We start from the raw sequence: 17,095 nt of genomic DNA, 5'->3' as shown, positions 1-17,095 counted from the left end.
CTCAGGTCTGACATGAGTCAGTTTACAGTTCCTTCACCGGTGTAGGAGAGCATAAACTACAACAGCTGCAGACTCCCTTGCATAATTTAGCCATCTGCATTGCAGACATCTGATGGAAAATCATCCACAAATTTGGCAGGGAGGCAGGATGACAAAAGCAGCTGTTTCTCCCCGTAATCACAGGTATGAATTTGCAATCATGTTGGTTGCATGTTCACTTAATAGTCACAACAGTCAGAGCAGTCAGGCCATGCCACGATCTACATGCATTAAAAAAAACCAAAACAACCAAACAAACAAAAAACCAAACCAAAACGAAAAAAAAAACCCAAACCAAAAAAAGAGAGGAATCACCTTAGGAAGGTAGGAGGGATCAGGAGCTCAAAGAATTTTGCACAACCTTATGCCTCTGGTACTTACTCCCACCAAACCATTCATCTTCTTACCAGCAGCACTGCACACCCAGGTAAAATTCCAGATACTTAAAGACAAGGACGTTTCAAGACTTGACGTTTTCTTACAAAAGGCGCATCTTCAATATCTTTAACATGATATTGAATTCAAATTTCCAACAGCTAGAAATGTGTGCACACATACACAAATCCAGACACACCTCCCCCCAGTACTGTATTTTTAAAGGCAGGTTTGATTCCACCAGTCATTACACCGCTTAGAGATCAGTGACAAGCAAACAGCTTTACGGCTTTACAAAAGACAAAGCCTATGAAAGGTCAGTCTGGAAAAGACTCTGAGGAACTGGAAATGCAGCATTAGAAGGAAAATACTTAGGCAGTTTGGATTACTGCAGTCAGGGCTGCTGCGGCTGCAGCCGAAGGCGGCGGCTGCGTGGGCTGCACAGCTCATCCCGGAGCACTGCAGCGGCTCGGCCCCGCCATCATCACCATCTCATGGCACTGCCATGAACTCAGAGTGCAGGCAATCTGTGCGTGCAATGAGCTGTGCAAATCCAATCCCAGCATGGCCACGCAGAAGAAAGTCTCTGCCTGCTTCCAGGAGCCCTTCAGTGTGAAGTTAGGGCACAAAATTATTACAAATTGGTCACACTTTCTGTCCGTATGACTTGTTGAGGTGGTAGTGACCCAAACCCAGAGAACCATCTTGGCTTTTCTATAGTGGCATAATTTCTTCCCTCCCAGCATCACTGAAACTGCTCAGGAGAAGAATCATAGCAGTTTTAGACAGTTGTAGTATTAGTTAAAACTATTTACTTATTTTTAAAAAAGATAGATGCATTACATAAATCAGATCAAACTGGGAAGAGAGCTTAACTAAACACATCCTCCAGGAACACTGTCTGCATCTGTGCCACATTCACAGCTCTGGCAGAAGGGCCACCTTTAGCCAGCAACAGCCCTTGGGAAGAGAAGGCTCAGCACAAGGGGCAAAGATGGAGTGAGTGCTGCAGGCTGCCTGCATGGGACTTAAAAGGCAGCAGCTCTGGTGAACTGCACACACACACTTCTGCCTTTATTTCTGGTAACACTGGAGTGTGTCTTCTGACTCAGGCTCAGGGTAAAGGGTGAATATTCTCCATGGCTAGCATCAGCCAGAGGCTGCTGCCTCCCAGGGATTCCTGGGAGTCAGGCAGGAAGAGAGATTTCTGCTCCATCATGCCCTCAGTGTGAACTCTCTGCTTCTGAGCTCACAGGGGGTCGTGGCTGAGCTGGACTCCTGAAAGCAGCCTTTGAAAAAATATACCCCATCTGCACAGCACAGAGTCCAGCACACATCCAGGAACAACCTCAAAGTTAATCATCATCTTTATGTAAAATAAACTAAAACAAAAAATCACATGGCTCCTTATTTTCATTCCAAAGGTGGTTTCAGCTTCTGGCTATTGGAGATTACACTGCATGTATTTCCTAAAACTGCATATATATTTCCTCTCACTCAAGACTGTGGTGCAACTGGTAGAAATCAGTGTTGGGAGATGATGGTGCCTCCTACCATCCCTCTTGGGAGGGAAAAGAAGTGAAGGAAGGTGGATCAGCTGGCATTGGGAGATATGAATTACACTTCCTACACCAGCTCTGAGGAACGTGGCCCCGAGTAGGTGTTGAAAATTAATCTTCCCCTATTGAAAAGTGAGACAACAGCATGGTTGCCTTAAGGTGAAATTGTTGAGAGCTTATGAAAAATACCACCAGAAGGTTTCCTTCTCAATTAAGCCAGATTTATTTAACATCCTAAAAAGATTCACCCCCTTCTCCATTGCCAGGTGAACAACAAAATTTTACCTTGAGGAGGAAAGAGAAGTTGCACTGGTTTTCCTCACACGCTTACCCCACTATGGAAGACTTTATGCTATGGATTAAGCAATGAAAATGTCAGAGAACACAGGTGAGATGAAAGAGCTTTGAATGTTCAGCTCACAAAAACAGCATAACCTGTGAATTATTTCCTAGGATGCAATTTGTGTAAGACATCAGCAAAATGGATGCCATGCAAAGGGATCTTCCTAAGAAAGGTAAATCCCAATGAACTTCAGCTCAGGGGACAGGGGCATTAAAAGGAATGGTGACATTGAGTATTACTGTGAAGATAGATGGAAAAGTCAAGTATCAGGAAGAGATACTATACAGAATGCACAGTTTTTGTCCTAAGTCACAGGAGAAGTGGCTACCAGTTGAGATCTAGTCACCTATTTAGGAGAAGAGTGCTGGCACAGTTGCCAAGCACAAGCAGTCAGAAGCCCAGAAGACACAGCTCCACCATCAGCACAATGCTTCAGTGGCCAAACAATGAATTCATATATAATATATTATTAAAATGGCATCACTTGCCTACTCACCTTCTGAAGGGGCACAAGGAGCAGACAGACAGGCAAGCAGGAGCAGACAGGCAGACTCTAGGTGTCTCCGTTCACTATTTGCCCTTTATGTAAGTTCTCTACCTTTCACAGAATAAAAGCTGAAGCCATAAAGTATTTAGGAAGATAAACTTGACGATGAAAACTCCACTGGTAATGACTGAAGTGGCCAAGATACTATAAGGCATTTTCCAAATGAGAGCCCTGCACAGTATATTGAGCTTATCCAAGCAAGGAAATTAATTTATTTCAGAAAAAATAAACCTGGAGTCTAATTCTTAAAGCTAATTCCTACTGTTACACCATCATTAGAGACCTAGAAAAATAAGTTATGTTTCACTCTTATCAGAACTCACCACAAGAGCATTAAGGGCTTATATGTACACTGGGGTCAAGCTTGCCAGGAGGACAGCCATCCAATTCACACACTCAAATGTGGATTTTTAACAGCTAAAATTACCTAAGTCCTCTAAAAGACCCCTCTGAACACCTAAATAACCTACAACAAATACCCAGAAAATGAGGCCAGTCTCTCTTCAGCTGTCACCCCTCAGCTGCTCCTTGGTGCTCTGGCAGCTACTCCTGTGTCACAGGCTGAGTCAGTCGGTAAGGACTCGTTAGGAGAGAGGGAAGGCAATAGTAATGTGAGAAATGAGGCAGCAAATCCCCAAAGAAACTAATGTTCCCTTCACACCACCTGCCACACATTCACATGAAGCTTTTTTTCTGATTGGTATAGCCTTTGAAAATGTCTTCTTTAATAGACAATGTAATTGCTCCCAATCGGATGTGAGCATACAGCGATGCATTTCGAACAAACCTCCCAAATTTCACAACCCCCAAATATCCATATTTTGTTTCCTTTCCTTCTTCCTTTACTTCTAGCCTGCATTCTGTTCAACACCCACAACTGCTACCAAGTAAGTTACTCAAGGTACACGCCGTGTCCCCAGAACAGCGCCATGCCACAGAGCAAGTTGAGATCCAGCCCAAAGGTAGAGCAGCCCAAAAGTCCAAAACACCCCACGTTTGCCACTCTCTCTGTTGTGATGCTGAACCAGAGCAAGTCAAGCCTCCTCCCTTTTAGTCCTGGCATGAACTACAACCAGGTTGTGAGTGATCAGCTCCAGCCACGATAATCTTGTCTGAGCTCTGTGCTCACCAAGTGGCAGATGGGGTTTCCTAAACTGAGGGGCAAAAACTGATGTCTGCCACAATCCAGAGAACACCAAATGCAAAATCCTACTTCCTTCATGTTAATCAAGACTGTGCAGAGCTCATACACCTTCCATATCTCAATTCCTGCAATACTGGAGCAGCTTTCAGTCTGGCCATGGCTTGCTAGATAAAACTCCCACGCAAGGTGAAATGTTATCTCCACTTCACAGGTTGGAAACCGACAAATATTTAGTGACTTGGGTCGTGACTGTACAAATCAAAGCAAAGCAAAGCAAGAACTAAACTTTCACATCTCCAGGCCAAGGCTATTGCTTTTATCACTAGTTCATCCTTTTTTATGACCATACCCTGCTCAAAGAGCACAAACTGCTTCAAAGAGACAAAAATCCCATACGAACGGTATGCTCCAGTATCAGAAGACTGACAAAAAGAGACAATGGTATCAGTCATTACTGTCTTCACCCCTTCCATTAAGTATCCTATCAAGTTTTACTGCACAAGATAATTATCAGGATTCTTATATTCTTCACATTCCCATTTATATTAAGTACCACTAAAAAATCATATTGATTTTTATTTTTAGATCCTTGAGAAACATGAGTGGTATTGTCATTAAAGGAAAAATCCATGCCAGGTTCTTAATTTTCCTGGTTTGCTGCCTTTCCAAGTACTTCTATTTTAATGTGTGATTAAATCTCCCTGAAAATAATTTCTGTGATTAGTTTAATGAGACAGATCTCTGCACTGGCAGGTCACTTACGCTGAACTGTTTACACTGCTTAAGATTTTTGGTGATATTCAAATATATGTAGTATCAAGCAACATCTTGTTGTAGACTTCCATGCTTGTCAATAATGAAGAGCCCAGTCTAAATGTTCCAGACCTCCTCTCTCTGAAATCAACAGTCAGGACTTGCTCATCTCAGTGGAAGCAGATTCTGAAGCCAAGAATGCACCAATTTCTAACTGGTTTACGTGAAGAATGTATCTGCTCCAGAAGCCTGCCATGAATGTTCAGCTGAGAAGCACATGCATGCAGTGCACAGAAAGTTGGCACAATTTATGCTTGTACAGGGAAGCATTTTATTATACATCCCATTAAAAATACACTGAGGCAACATTAGAATTAGGAGCCTATGGGACATAGAGTCAGGAAACACTATTCTAAAACTGAAGCACATCTTTTCTCTTCAACAATCTGTCCAGACTCCTAAACAGCAACATTCGTCATCCAAGTGCCCTTACACAACAATTCAGTTTTCAGTGATGTGGGCACTGCAACAACCCACCCTGACATCTGCATTGCTCCACCAAAATCCCACCAGAGGCAGGCACTGCCTGTGAGCCACAGAACAGTCCAGAAATTTTGACTTGTTCAAAGCTTTCTCTAATTATTCTGAAACAAGAATATGTTCACAGGGTCTGGTGGCCCACAGCAGGCACCCTGACACACAAATGTCTCCTTGTGTAGCTCCCTATGGGCTAGTACATGGACCTGCATCATGGGCGTATGGCATCTGACCAGATTCCAGATGTACAACCTGCCTTACACACTACGAACTTCCAGTAATCCAGACTTGCAGAGGTGCATCAAAATCAGCTTCTAAGCACCCACTGTCTGCCTTTATCCCAGAGGCGCTACATCTGAAGGCAGATGCCAAAGTACCCACTGAAAACAACCAACATTTTATTTTGAAAATCACAAATGTCATAAATGACAGGAACAAATGAAAATTAAAGGATCTTTCCATCCATAATTCAGTGCTGCTGGATGCTTGGATAACCCACAGGCCTTTAACCTCTAAGGAAACAACTGCGTTGGTTGACATTTAAAAAAAAATCTATGATTGAATCATGAATTAGCATGGAAAAACTTTATTTATTTATAAATAATATAATTTCTTTATTTATCACAGGCTGCCAATGTTAGCCTGCTGCTGACCTATGCTAGAAAGGCCATTTTTTTCAGGCTGCAGAGTAGATTATTCTTCAGCCTTTTCAACTCGTGGCCTTTCTGTTGATGCTGCCAACAGACATCCCAATTAGAGCTCATAGCAACATAGCTTGCTTTCACAAGGAACCAGTGGGGGTCTGAAAGGGAGACTTATTTATTTATAGTCGTAAAACATGGTTTGAAAAAATAGATTTGATTTTGTGCACACATTTTGGGTTCACTTTGCTTCATATTTAAAGCGAGCAATGGATTCCTACATCCCAGTCTCACCACATGCAGCAGTAAGAAACAAAAACAAGGCCACTGAAACTAGTGATGGTGAGCTAGCAGGGAGAGAGACAAGTTCACTACTTGGTTAGACGCTGAGGCCTTCTTCTACTGGGCTAATTGGTTGGGATTCTTAATAATGAGTTCACAAAGTCGCTTAAAACCTTGGGTTTAAATGCACTGGGAGGGAGGAGGGAAGGAGTGAAGGGTGAGAAAAGCTGTTTTTCAAAGCCAAATTGATAAAACCACTCCCTGTGCAATTAAAAACCTGAACAGCTAAATAGCTGACTTTGGAAAGCAGCAATTGCATAATTTATTGGGTTGGTTTATAAAGGTAGAGAAAATAGCCAAGGACAGGAAAGGAATTTCATGGACATTTCAACAACACATGAAAACTGTGGTGCACCTTATCATTTCAAGGTTTATTTTTGCACTCCCTTCCATGGGAGGAAGCAAGCAAAGATCTGTTAGGCTGCATTATCCCTGCTTTCCCTCTTTATCAATGGAGGAAAAACCACAATGGCTCCAATATCCTACTAAGGATATTGACTTTTCTCCTACTACAAACCCTGCAATCAGCTTATATAGTCTCTGAAGGAGCCCTATGAAGGGGACTGGGAAGAACACAGGTTTAACCTGAATTTAAGCTCACACACAAGGAAGAAATGTTGCAGGAAAACATTTTAATAGTTTAATCCTTTATAAAAAGCAAATGCACACTCACACTAACAGTACAGCCAAAGCACTTTTTTATCCTCTGTTACCTCTGGCATCAGTACTGGACCACAAACTTTGCTCTGGCTGATGGGGAATGAGAGAGGGCAAAGCAAGCCCAAGCAAACATCAGGGGTGACTGACTACAACCACCAGCCAGCACCAGAGACTCCTCAGATCCATGCCTGCTGAAGGTACAGGGGCAGGCTACAGCTCACAGTGGCACCAGGACATTATTCTGCCTGAGGCTGCAAGAACAGGTACCCTTTAAAACATTAGCAGTGTCACTTGTGTTAACAAAACATAATGAAAAGTAACTCCTGTGTGTGAACAGCAGACACTTCCAGAAAACATTTCTGAGTTGACTTGAATTTCAATCCTGGACTTTGAACACCTTTCAGTGGCATTTGAATTGACTTATCAGTGACTTGGCTGGGTTTATTTAGTGGCTGAGATGTGATTTGGAGAAAAATGCTGAGGAAAAATGTAGAAAGGATAAATGTGTAGGGGTTTTATTCTTTCAACAAAACACAGTCAGAAAGACTGCAATCCTCACTAATTTGGCAAATATTTTGGACAGAATTATTTTTAAAATTGCATTGGACTCAGCAAACAGTTTGATGAGGAAACTGAAAACACAAACAGGGCTTTTTTTTCACAATCATGGGACTCAGGAGCATTTTAAGTCCCAGCTAGTCCCCATGACACTAAAGCACTAAAACATTTAACAACACTTGACTGGCAGCATAACCCATATTTAGAGACATTCAGAACCCAGCTGTCATCTTGGGCATCTAAATAAATTGATCAGCTGTAGGCACAGATATCAAGAAGCACATACAGACATGGAATCATTATTCTCATTGCTAGCAGAAGCTTATCATAAGCACCAACAGTGCCTTTAGTTATGTTATAGTACAGAAATAACTTTGGTTGGTGCAATAAATCCTTTGTTATAGATTCAGAAATAGGCCCACTAACATAACTGCTATCTCAAGTTACCAAATATGATCAACCCAAATGAAAATGCCAAATCCTTTGGGAGAGAGGGCCCTTTCTTTGTTCTTTTGTACAGTGCACAAGAACCCAGTTTTTGGGTACAACAACACACTGAAAAAACACTTCAGATGTCTGCAAGACTCCAGTCTGGATATATGCAGGATAACACTAAGCTCACCACCAGAAATTACGAAATTTCAGCAAAATACTAAAGTAAGGAGCACAACACTGTACACCCTTCACAGATGGCTGGGGAGGAGAGTGCCTTCAGAGCCTGACTGGCTGGGTCACTGTTTACCTATGCTAAACATTCAGATTTATTGAACATCCTCTTAAGGGCTTTACAAAGGAGTTTGAGAAGGTTAGAAATCCTGCTTTGTGTCCCCAGTGACCTGTGAAAGGAAAGCAGGATGAACTCATCCTGCCCACCCACACTCACCCATGTCGCTCAGGGCTGGCAGTAATCACCTGCAGCAGCACATTTTCTGTTTAATGGTTGTGTTAAACTACTGCACAAAAGGGATGGTGTCTCTGATCCCAAGAGGTGCAAGTTGCATGCTGCAGACCTTCCTGATGTGTTTCAAACACACTAGCTGCTCTCCTTGAACTTAGTTATGCTAGGCAGCACTTAAAATGCTGCCATGTCCTTGGGCTAGTTAGTGCACCTGATTGTAAATAATTACAGTGTGGTCCTCAGGGATGATCATTAATAGCCACAGGCATGGAGACCCAAGTGGCCACATCCATCACAGTGCCTAATGGTGCAGTTCACAGGTATTTACCTGGGATGTGTTTGGTTCAGCTGTATCTTCAGCACTGGGGGCAGGGGGCAGATAAAATGCTGCCAATTCCCCACATGTCTTTTCATACTACACACTATTAATGCATTGGTCATCTGAATATGCAATTAAAGCATCACTGAAATAATTCTCTTCTAGTAAAACAGCTCCTCATGGATGTGAGATGGTTTGGGCTGAGATAGAGCTCATTTTCTTCACAGTAGCTGGTATTGAGCCATGAGTTGGATTTGTGCTGGGAACAGTGTTGATAACTCAGGGATGTTTTAGCGATTGATGAGCATGGCTTACAGAATCCAGACCTCTTCTGCTCCTCACCCCATCCCACCACAAGGAGGCTGGGGGTGCACAAGAAGATGTCAGGGGACACAGCCAGGACAGCTGACCCCAATGACCACAGGGATATCCCAGACCATGTGCTGTCATGCTCAGCATACAGAACTAGGGAAAGGGGAGAGGGGGATACATTTGGAGTGATGGAGTTTGTCTTCCCAAGTTCAGCATTATGTGTGATAAAGCTCTCCTGGGAATGGTCAAGCACCTGCCAGTCAATGCAAAGTAGTAAACAAATTCCTTGTTTTGGTTTGCCTGTACATGGCTTTTGCTTTTCTTATTAAATTACCTTACAAACCCATGACTTTTCTTGGCTTTACCTTTCAAACTCTCCCCCATCCCACCATGATGGAGCAGCTGTGTGGGGCTGAGCTGTGGCTGAGGCTAAACCACAATAGTGTGCCAGAAAAACTCCAAGTCACGTGTATGCTGCGTGGTGACACAGGAGTTTAAGTACTTGCTAATTCCAGGCCAGTGCTGAAATCCCCTTGATTACTCTAAGTTACACAGAAATATATCCTGTGTTATAAGCTTATTTTATAGATGTTTCAACTTTTTTTTATTAATACATTTTTAAAAAAAAACTTCCTCAGCCTGAGCTACCAAGGTTAAAATAATTAAGATGCTCACTGGTTTTGCCACTTCTTACTGGAATAATTTATCTCCTAATATTCATAAGGTGACACCATTAGCACATTTAAGAAGTGCTAAGAGAAGAGCTTTTAATCATGGAGATAACTGTTTATGATAGTTGTCTGTCATTAATTAGTTTGCAAGCCTCATACTCCCTGCTGAGGATGCTCAGAGAGATTCTTACCAACACACATCTTTTACACGTGTACGAGCTGGATTCTGCATGTATTGCCATTACCACCTGAATGTAAATAAAATGCCCCAAATATTCAAGTTGCATTTAAAATGGAGTTGTTTTGGCAAGGAACACTCTTCATCCCAATTCTGAGCAGCTGGAAAATGTTATCAGAAGATTGTGACAGCCCAATTAAAGCATTTGATTTACTTTCATAACAGCCAAAGCACCGCTGGTAGAGAATGCCCCTTAGTACAAAACATGCCTAGTGCAGAATGCCCCTTAGTACAAAACATATCTGTCTGGAAGCACCCCTGCTCTCAAAACAGGTAATGCAATATTGTTACTCCTAAAACTGTGTTACCTGTGTTCTTGAAAATACTGAAAAAACACTAAAAAATGAACTGAATCCTACTGAGATTTAAAACTAACTTGAACTTCCTATAAAATTTGATTGCAGTCATATGTATTCATCTATTTTTAATCTGGCTTTGTAAAGGAATAAGTTTTGCAGGGCCAACTGTTGATTTCTTCCCCCTCCTGAATACATGACCAGACAGACTCCTTTGCCCATTTACAAACTCAGAAAAAGGCAAAGCTTTAAAGTACTACTAAGTGTGAACATGCTGAGAGAGAGCAGACACTTCTTCCATGTCATTGTGCAGGGAGAGGGAAAGGAGGGGAATTTAGGAGTTCCATTTGTGCCTGGCAGCAGCTGCTCAGCAAGCACACAGCTGCCGAGGAGCAGCAGCCCCTGCTGTCACTGGCACACCGGGGTGCAGGGAAATCTGGGGAAGGAAGGAAGGATTTGGGTAATGAAGGATAACTCCTGAGCAAAGCAGGCCTCAGCAGTTCTGCTCCTTGTGTTTGGGGTTTCAGAGCAGGCCTCATCAGTTCTGCTCCTTGTGTTTGGGGTTTCAGAGCAGGCACTCATCTCCGGTCCCACTTTCATTAGTACAAATAATCCAGGGAACACAGCGACAGAACAGCAGTCAGTCCCCTGCTCCAGTGGACCAAATTCTTAGACATTTCACCAGGCAGAGGAAATTCATTATGGTATGTTTTACAAATGAGTCTTATGAGCAGACCTTCAAAAAAGGTATTTTGGAGCTAACTCCTGCTGGCTTAAAGGGAAGCAGGATTTCAGCCTCTGTGCCAAGACCCTCAGCTGTCAGCACACAGCCTGCCTCCAGTCCTAACCTTTAAATCTAGGCACTTGAAAAGGAACATCTCACCCAATACTGCTGCCAGCACAGGCAGCAAGAGGAGCTAGAAGCTGTGTGTCACACAGTGTAGCAGATTCAAGCCTGAATTGTCCATCACAAACACAAACAATTAGAAGAACCAGATAGGCAGCTGAAACAAGTTATATCCACAGTGAACTAAGAGTTTAATGCACTCTTCCACCCAACAGCATCCCAGGAGGGCAGTGTGGCCTTCAGCTTCCTGAAGGGAACCCACTTGATTTTATTTGTCAAGCTAAAACCTCAAGTCATGAAAAAGATCAATTTAATCCATTTTCAGCAGAACAATACACAGTATCACCACCAACTCTGCATTAGTTATCAAAGACCTGGGGTCTTTCTAAACTAGGCCTAGTTTTGGCATAGTTCAGCACAATATACAATGACAATCACCCCTTATATTGCCAGAGAAACTGTGGCAGAGGAGTGAAAATGCTCAAAATGACATAGCAGCAGCCATGGACAAGAACCCAGGAGCTCAGGGTTCTCAAGTTGAGTTGCTCAATCAATCAGAGTTCTGCTTTGAAAGCAAACAATACTGAAGAGAAGTTGAAAATGGGAAATCATGCTGTAAAATGATGAGTACTCAGACTATTTAAGCATCATTACGCTCCTCAGTTATGTTTTGACTCAGCCTACAAAGCGTCCCTTTTCCAGAGGCACATCTCCATCCTAAATGTGAAGTCAGCAACTTCACAAACATTTCATGCCTTGTGTATTTAACAACCATCACAAACAAGAAAAGCCTGGACTTTTGAGTTCATGGTTCTGTGAAACTTCCACGGAAAAACATCACTGATTTCATTAGCAGGCATTTGGCTCAGAGTAGAGAAGAGAAAACAAACTCACATGGTGCATGGAACATCACTAGCACAGATGAATGATCTTTTATAAACTTGTCGAAGTCCTCATCAGTCAGGTGATAAACTACATTTTCTTCATCTGCCCAAGGAGTCTCTGGAGCCTGTGGCTGAGGTGCCTGTGGGCTACAAGACAAACAGACACAGCTTAAAGGCAGCTCTCTGGTGCTAAGCAGTCATCTTGTCAAGTCAAACTCTAAGGAACCACTTTGTGCAGATGTTCACACATGTCTGACACACCAACCCTACTGAACAGCTTCCATAATCCCATACCCATCCAGAACTCACAGGCACTGAAACACAGATAAAACTGGAGGAGGAACAAAAGAATCTGCAAGAAGCTCCTGAGGACAGATCAGCAATGGAAGGGGATGGAGTGAGGAGATACCCAGACTGCTTGGTTATTACAGTATAGAAATCAAATGCATTTTCTATTACTCTTTTACCCTCCTCAGCAGGATGCTCCCTTTCTCACAGCATTTCCACTTTGTACTTCACAGGAGTCATTGCAAATGAAAGAAAAAAGCAGTGAGCAGAAACAGCCAATTTAACCCGTCACCTTGGATACTGACAGCGTGATTAGGGCCGGCAGAGCAAGGAGTGTTGGGACCATGAGCCAGCTACACACACCATTTCCCCAGGAATACATGGTTTTACCCTGAACAGCTCTTGGGAGCCAGGGAAGCATCCTTATGTCCTCACTCTGCAGTGGGCTTGTAGGCCTAACTCAGCAAAGATACTCAGCTGCATGCTTCACCTAAAAGGCAAGTGATGTGTTCTACCAACATCACTATGACTGCACCTGAGTTCAGCTGTCTTTGATGGGTCAGAGCCTGCTCAAAGACATAGTGGCAAGTCTGGAAACTGAACCTAAGCTCCTCTGCAGCTCATCATCCCAATAAACAATTGTTTTTGGCTTTTATTAACGTACATTAAAAAGAGAATTTGGCAGCTGTGATCTGAACTATGCTAATTGACATTTTATTTATTAAAGCAGTGTTCATAGAAAAAACACCCAAACATAAGAACATTGGGAGCCAGACTTTGAAGCTATTTTTGTCAGTTGCAGTAATGAGTTCTAAACCCCCCCAAATTCCCCAAATTCTTTGGCAAAGTACACATCTGGATGTGACCCCATCTCTGCTGAAAGCAGATTTACTATTTTTTATTAAAACGTATTATTGTGTTAGCTGCCTGGAACAAGGAATGGCAAACAAATGATAACTCATTTATCCTGCCTTACTCATTTCTAGGCTGAAAGCCTAGTTTGATAAAAAAAAAAGCAGTAGAGATGCACAGATTCAGAGAGCAAATTCTGTTGATGTAAGCAATAGGTGTGATCCAAGAATATTAAGCAATCCATGCAGAACTGTGATGCACATCTTTGCCTCCTGCTGCTTCTGTGATAAACAAACCAAGAAGCAAACATCAAAGTGAAAGGTGGGAGCTGCACCTGGCCAAGCAGCCCAGAGAACAATAATCTCCAGGTATCCTGGCAGGGTGAAGGCTTTCCAGCAAACACCATGACACTAAATGAATTTGGGAGCTGGGTTGAGCAGGCAGAGCATGATGAACATCACATAGTGCCTGCAAAGCACTGGGAGAACATGGTGCTCAGCAGGGCCTGGTGTGACCTATTTCAGTCAGGAATGAGTAAAGCAGGGCACGGGATGTTTATTCAAATAGCCTAATTTGAAATGCTCTGCATGCTAATGAGCCTACAGAGGAGGAAGTAAGAAACACCTCAAGTCCTGGAGAAAGCAACAAGCAAAATTTAAAATATGATTCAACACTGAGACAAGGCACACCTTTGTCAACACCTGATCAGGACGACAGAAGTCCAGAAGAGTTATCAAAAGCTAATTCAATTGAGAGCACAGGACAAGTTCTTGATTTAACAAAGTAGCTGATGCTAAGAAAGGGCCTGAGGGGAATCTATAAAAACAGCAAGACAAACTAAGCAGCTGTTGAAGGCAGCAAGAAACTGCTGGGCTTGCCTACCACTCGGGCTGATACAGCTGTGTATCAGAATTAATAAAAAAGTGGTATGTACAAAACAGCATCTCTGCTGGGTTGGATTCAGGCTGTGTGACAGTTCATCTCTATCTTCTCACAAAAATATCTGAATCTCCATAACACAGTAGGCAGTGCTTATTAGGAAGATAAGAAAGGTGAAGTATTTGTAAGACTGATACATTAGCACACTTCAGCATAAGAAAGAAGCACCTTTAATAAGCAAGAGAAAAAAAATAGTAAAAATAAGAGAGGTGTTGGAGCCCTCCAAACTAGCAGCATGAGGAAAAAGCATGGACAATGATTTAAATAATTCTAACTTTCATTAAATTATATCATGTTCTCTCCCACAAATGAGCCTTAGATCACCCACTTTCAGCACTTAACCATGAGTATTTAGAGGGAAAAAAACAAGAAGAGGGAGAGAGAGAGCTACTTTTCTGCAGAGTGTACTTATTGTCCACACATAATGGGCCATTTCATGTGGCTCAATGTCTGCTGGATTTGCTTCCAAGACTCTACAAGGACAGCACATGCATGCACAGTATAAAAATGCATTGGCTTTCCTTGCCACGGCCCTGCCATACCCTGGTCCTCAGAGTAACATTTTGTACAAAAGCAACCTTTCAATATTTTAATATTATGCTATTCTGAAACACAGCCAGTGCACCCTACAGCTATCCCATTGCACTCCTTGGCTTTCCTAAAGCCCTTGCCATACCATTTTGACTACCTGTACTGCAGATTCCTCAGAATAGTATAATATTATGTATGCAGCATGTTCAGCCTATATGCAGTTTTATTAATAATTTAATTGATTGTAATTTAAGCATCAATTACTGGCAAAATGTAAATACACATAACTACTCAATGTGGTTTCCTTAAAGGTTGTACTTATTACACAAAACAGGGGCACCAGGCTACTGCTCAGATCATCTTTTGGGCAACTAATAAACATGCACTAAGTGAGAACAAACAGCTGTCTTTAGCTCTGGACTGCTGAAGTATCAGCCAAAGCCCACAGTGGCTTGTTAGCAGAGATTATCATTGGAAAGAGCTTGCAGCTGTTCTGCTTTCCTCCAGTAGCTGTGTTCACTTGCTGTCACAGCACTGATATAAAGGTACTGCATATTGCAGGGATTATCTGGATGTTATGTGGGAAGACAGGGGAAAAAAACACCCTAAACAGCTAATGTTTCACATATGGTAGCCAAGAGATAACCACATCCTTGCAGAATTGAAAAGCATAACAAAGTGCAGGTGATTAAGCCATATCCTTGCTCCAAGGGCTGATCATCTTCAAGTTGCTGGAGTTGCCATCTTGATCACTCACATTTGAAGACTTAATTGACTACACCAGGCTTAATGACTCTGGCTGAATTCCTCCTCTTTGAGCCACTGGGCAGAACTTGCTTGCAGTGTTTGTAGCCCCTGATGCTAACAGGATGCTGCTCTCACTTCATTTGTGGGTTCCAGATCCTGAGGTACTCAGCCTACTGCTGCTGGAGACCCTGGGCTACTTGCAACCATATGCACATCTCCAGCACAGCAAAATACATTTATTCTGAGCCAATTTTGCTAAGCTGTACTATTACAATAGTTTGCAACAGTCTGTTCCTTCCCATGGGTTTGTTTCCTTTCTTTAGCTTCATTTCAGTACTGTTTCCAGAACTGCAGCAAACAAGGGAGGGTTAGAAAGATGACACCATGCCCAAGAGCCTGGGCTCACTGCAAATGGGATTTCTCCATCACCAGATTATCTCAGCTCTCTCCAGCTCCTCCATCAGCCTCACTGACCATGTGGGGATTTGCACCAATTGAAGAGCAGCTACACACAGACAGTTTTCCTGTGTCTCTGAATTGCTAGTCCCATAGGCTTATTCAGCCCCCAAAATGTTTATGACTGCAAATAGCTCTCTTTAGATAGAACAAGATGCTTTCTACACTTTCATGTCATGACAGCAAACACAGATGTTGTAAAAGTGACTACCTATCCAGGGTGCCTTGATCTTCAGTTTGTCACTGCAAGACACTTTAAAGGCTTCAGCTAAAGGCTGATGAACCAACAAGAACTGCACACTTGGTATATACATTTTTAATAACACAACAGAAGTCAAACCTTTTGCAAGTTATTAAGTTCAAGCACTCAAGATCACTGGAAATTTAACCTGGCATTTTTAGTAAAATTGAGATCTGTGTATCTGCAATTATTTTAATCCACAGTCAGTCTGCTATTACAGACAAAATGCAATTGTGAAATGTAAGGCATGCATGCTAAAAACCAAACATTAGTCAATCTCTCCGTATGAGTTTAGCTGATCTCAGCGGGGTAGTTTTGTTTGCTCTTCTGAGCAGAGGGAAGGAGGGAGAGATGTCTGCTCCCAAACCATTACATTCTGTAAATAATGAAGAGTACATAAAAGGTGGAGTGCATGAAGTTCAATGCCTTACTGTTTCAGCCACTCTGCGATATCTGCTGCGGTAGCACCAAAGTTCTCAAAGTTGAACAGGAACTTTCCTTTCCTGTTAAAGCAACAAAACAAGGTTCAGTCCTGGCCCTAAAAGATAAAACCACTCAATTATACAAGAGTGCATGATTTCTAAAATCGTTGCAAAACATAACTGACTCAAAATAGCAGATTGTAGGATATCCCCGGACATTGAATTCTTCCTTTATCCTTTCAAATTCAGCAGAGTAAACATTCATCCCCGCAAGGACCTGGAAAAACAGAGCATAATCTTACTGATTCTTACAATACAGCAGGAACATCACACCATTTGTTTGAAGATTTAAGTAAAACCCACTTCAATCTGGGCAGATTCTGATTTCATTCATACAGCTGTCAAGCAAGGGGCTCTCTCTAAAAGGCACTGAAGTTTTTCTGATTTTGTGCAAGGGAAAACAGAACAATACTTGAGTCTAATCCAGAGAAAACACACAGCAGTTAGCATGTCACCTCCTCATTGCTCTGGAAGCATCTCTGTTTTTCATTCATGCACTAACAAAAATACCTAAAGGGAATTCTCTCAATGGCACCACTTGTGCTCTGCTTTGCACATTTGGATTTTAAGCTACAACTAGACTTTTTCCTTCTTCT

General features: G+C 42.3%; 1 protein-coding gene across 1 annotated transcript in view; it reads right to left on the bottom strand.

The window, feature by feature from the left end:
- Positions 1 to 17,095, bottom strand: part of PDIA5 (protein disulfide isomerase family A member 5) — a 98,099-nt gene that overhangs the window by 36,913 nt on the left and 44,091 nt on the right. The window contains exons 9-11 of the mRNA XM_036386670.2: positions 16,625 to 16,716; positions 16,449 to 16,520; positions 11,974 to 12,110 (exon numbers count right to left, since the gene is read on the bottom strand). Coding sequence (XP_036242563.1) covers positions 11,974 to 12,110; positions 16,449 to 16,520; positions 16,625 to 16,716 — 301 coding nt within the window. The remainder of the gene's footprint in view (positions 1 to 11,973; positions 12,111 to 16,448; positions 16,521 to 16,624; positions 16,717 to 17,095) is intronic.

The sequence above is a fragment of the Molothrus ater genome, chromosome 7 (assembly GCF_012460135.2).
Source record: "Molothrus ater isolate BHLD 08-10-18 breed brown headed cowbird chromosome 7, BPBGC_Mater_1.1, whole genome shotgun sequence".
NCBI classification, from domain to species: Eukaryota; Metazoa; Chordata; class Aves; order Passeriformes; family Icteridae; genus Molothrus; species Molothrus ater.
Note: the sequence above shows the minus strand (reverse complement) of the source record. Positions and strands in the feature narration are given on the sequence as shown.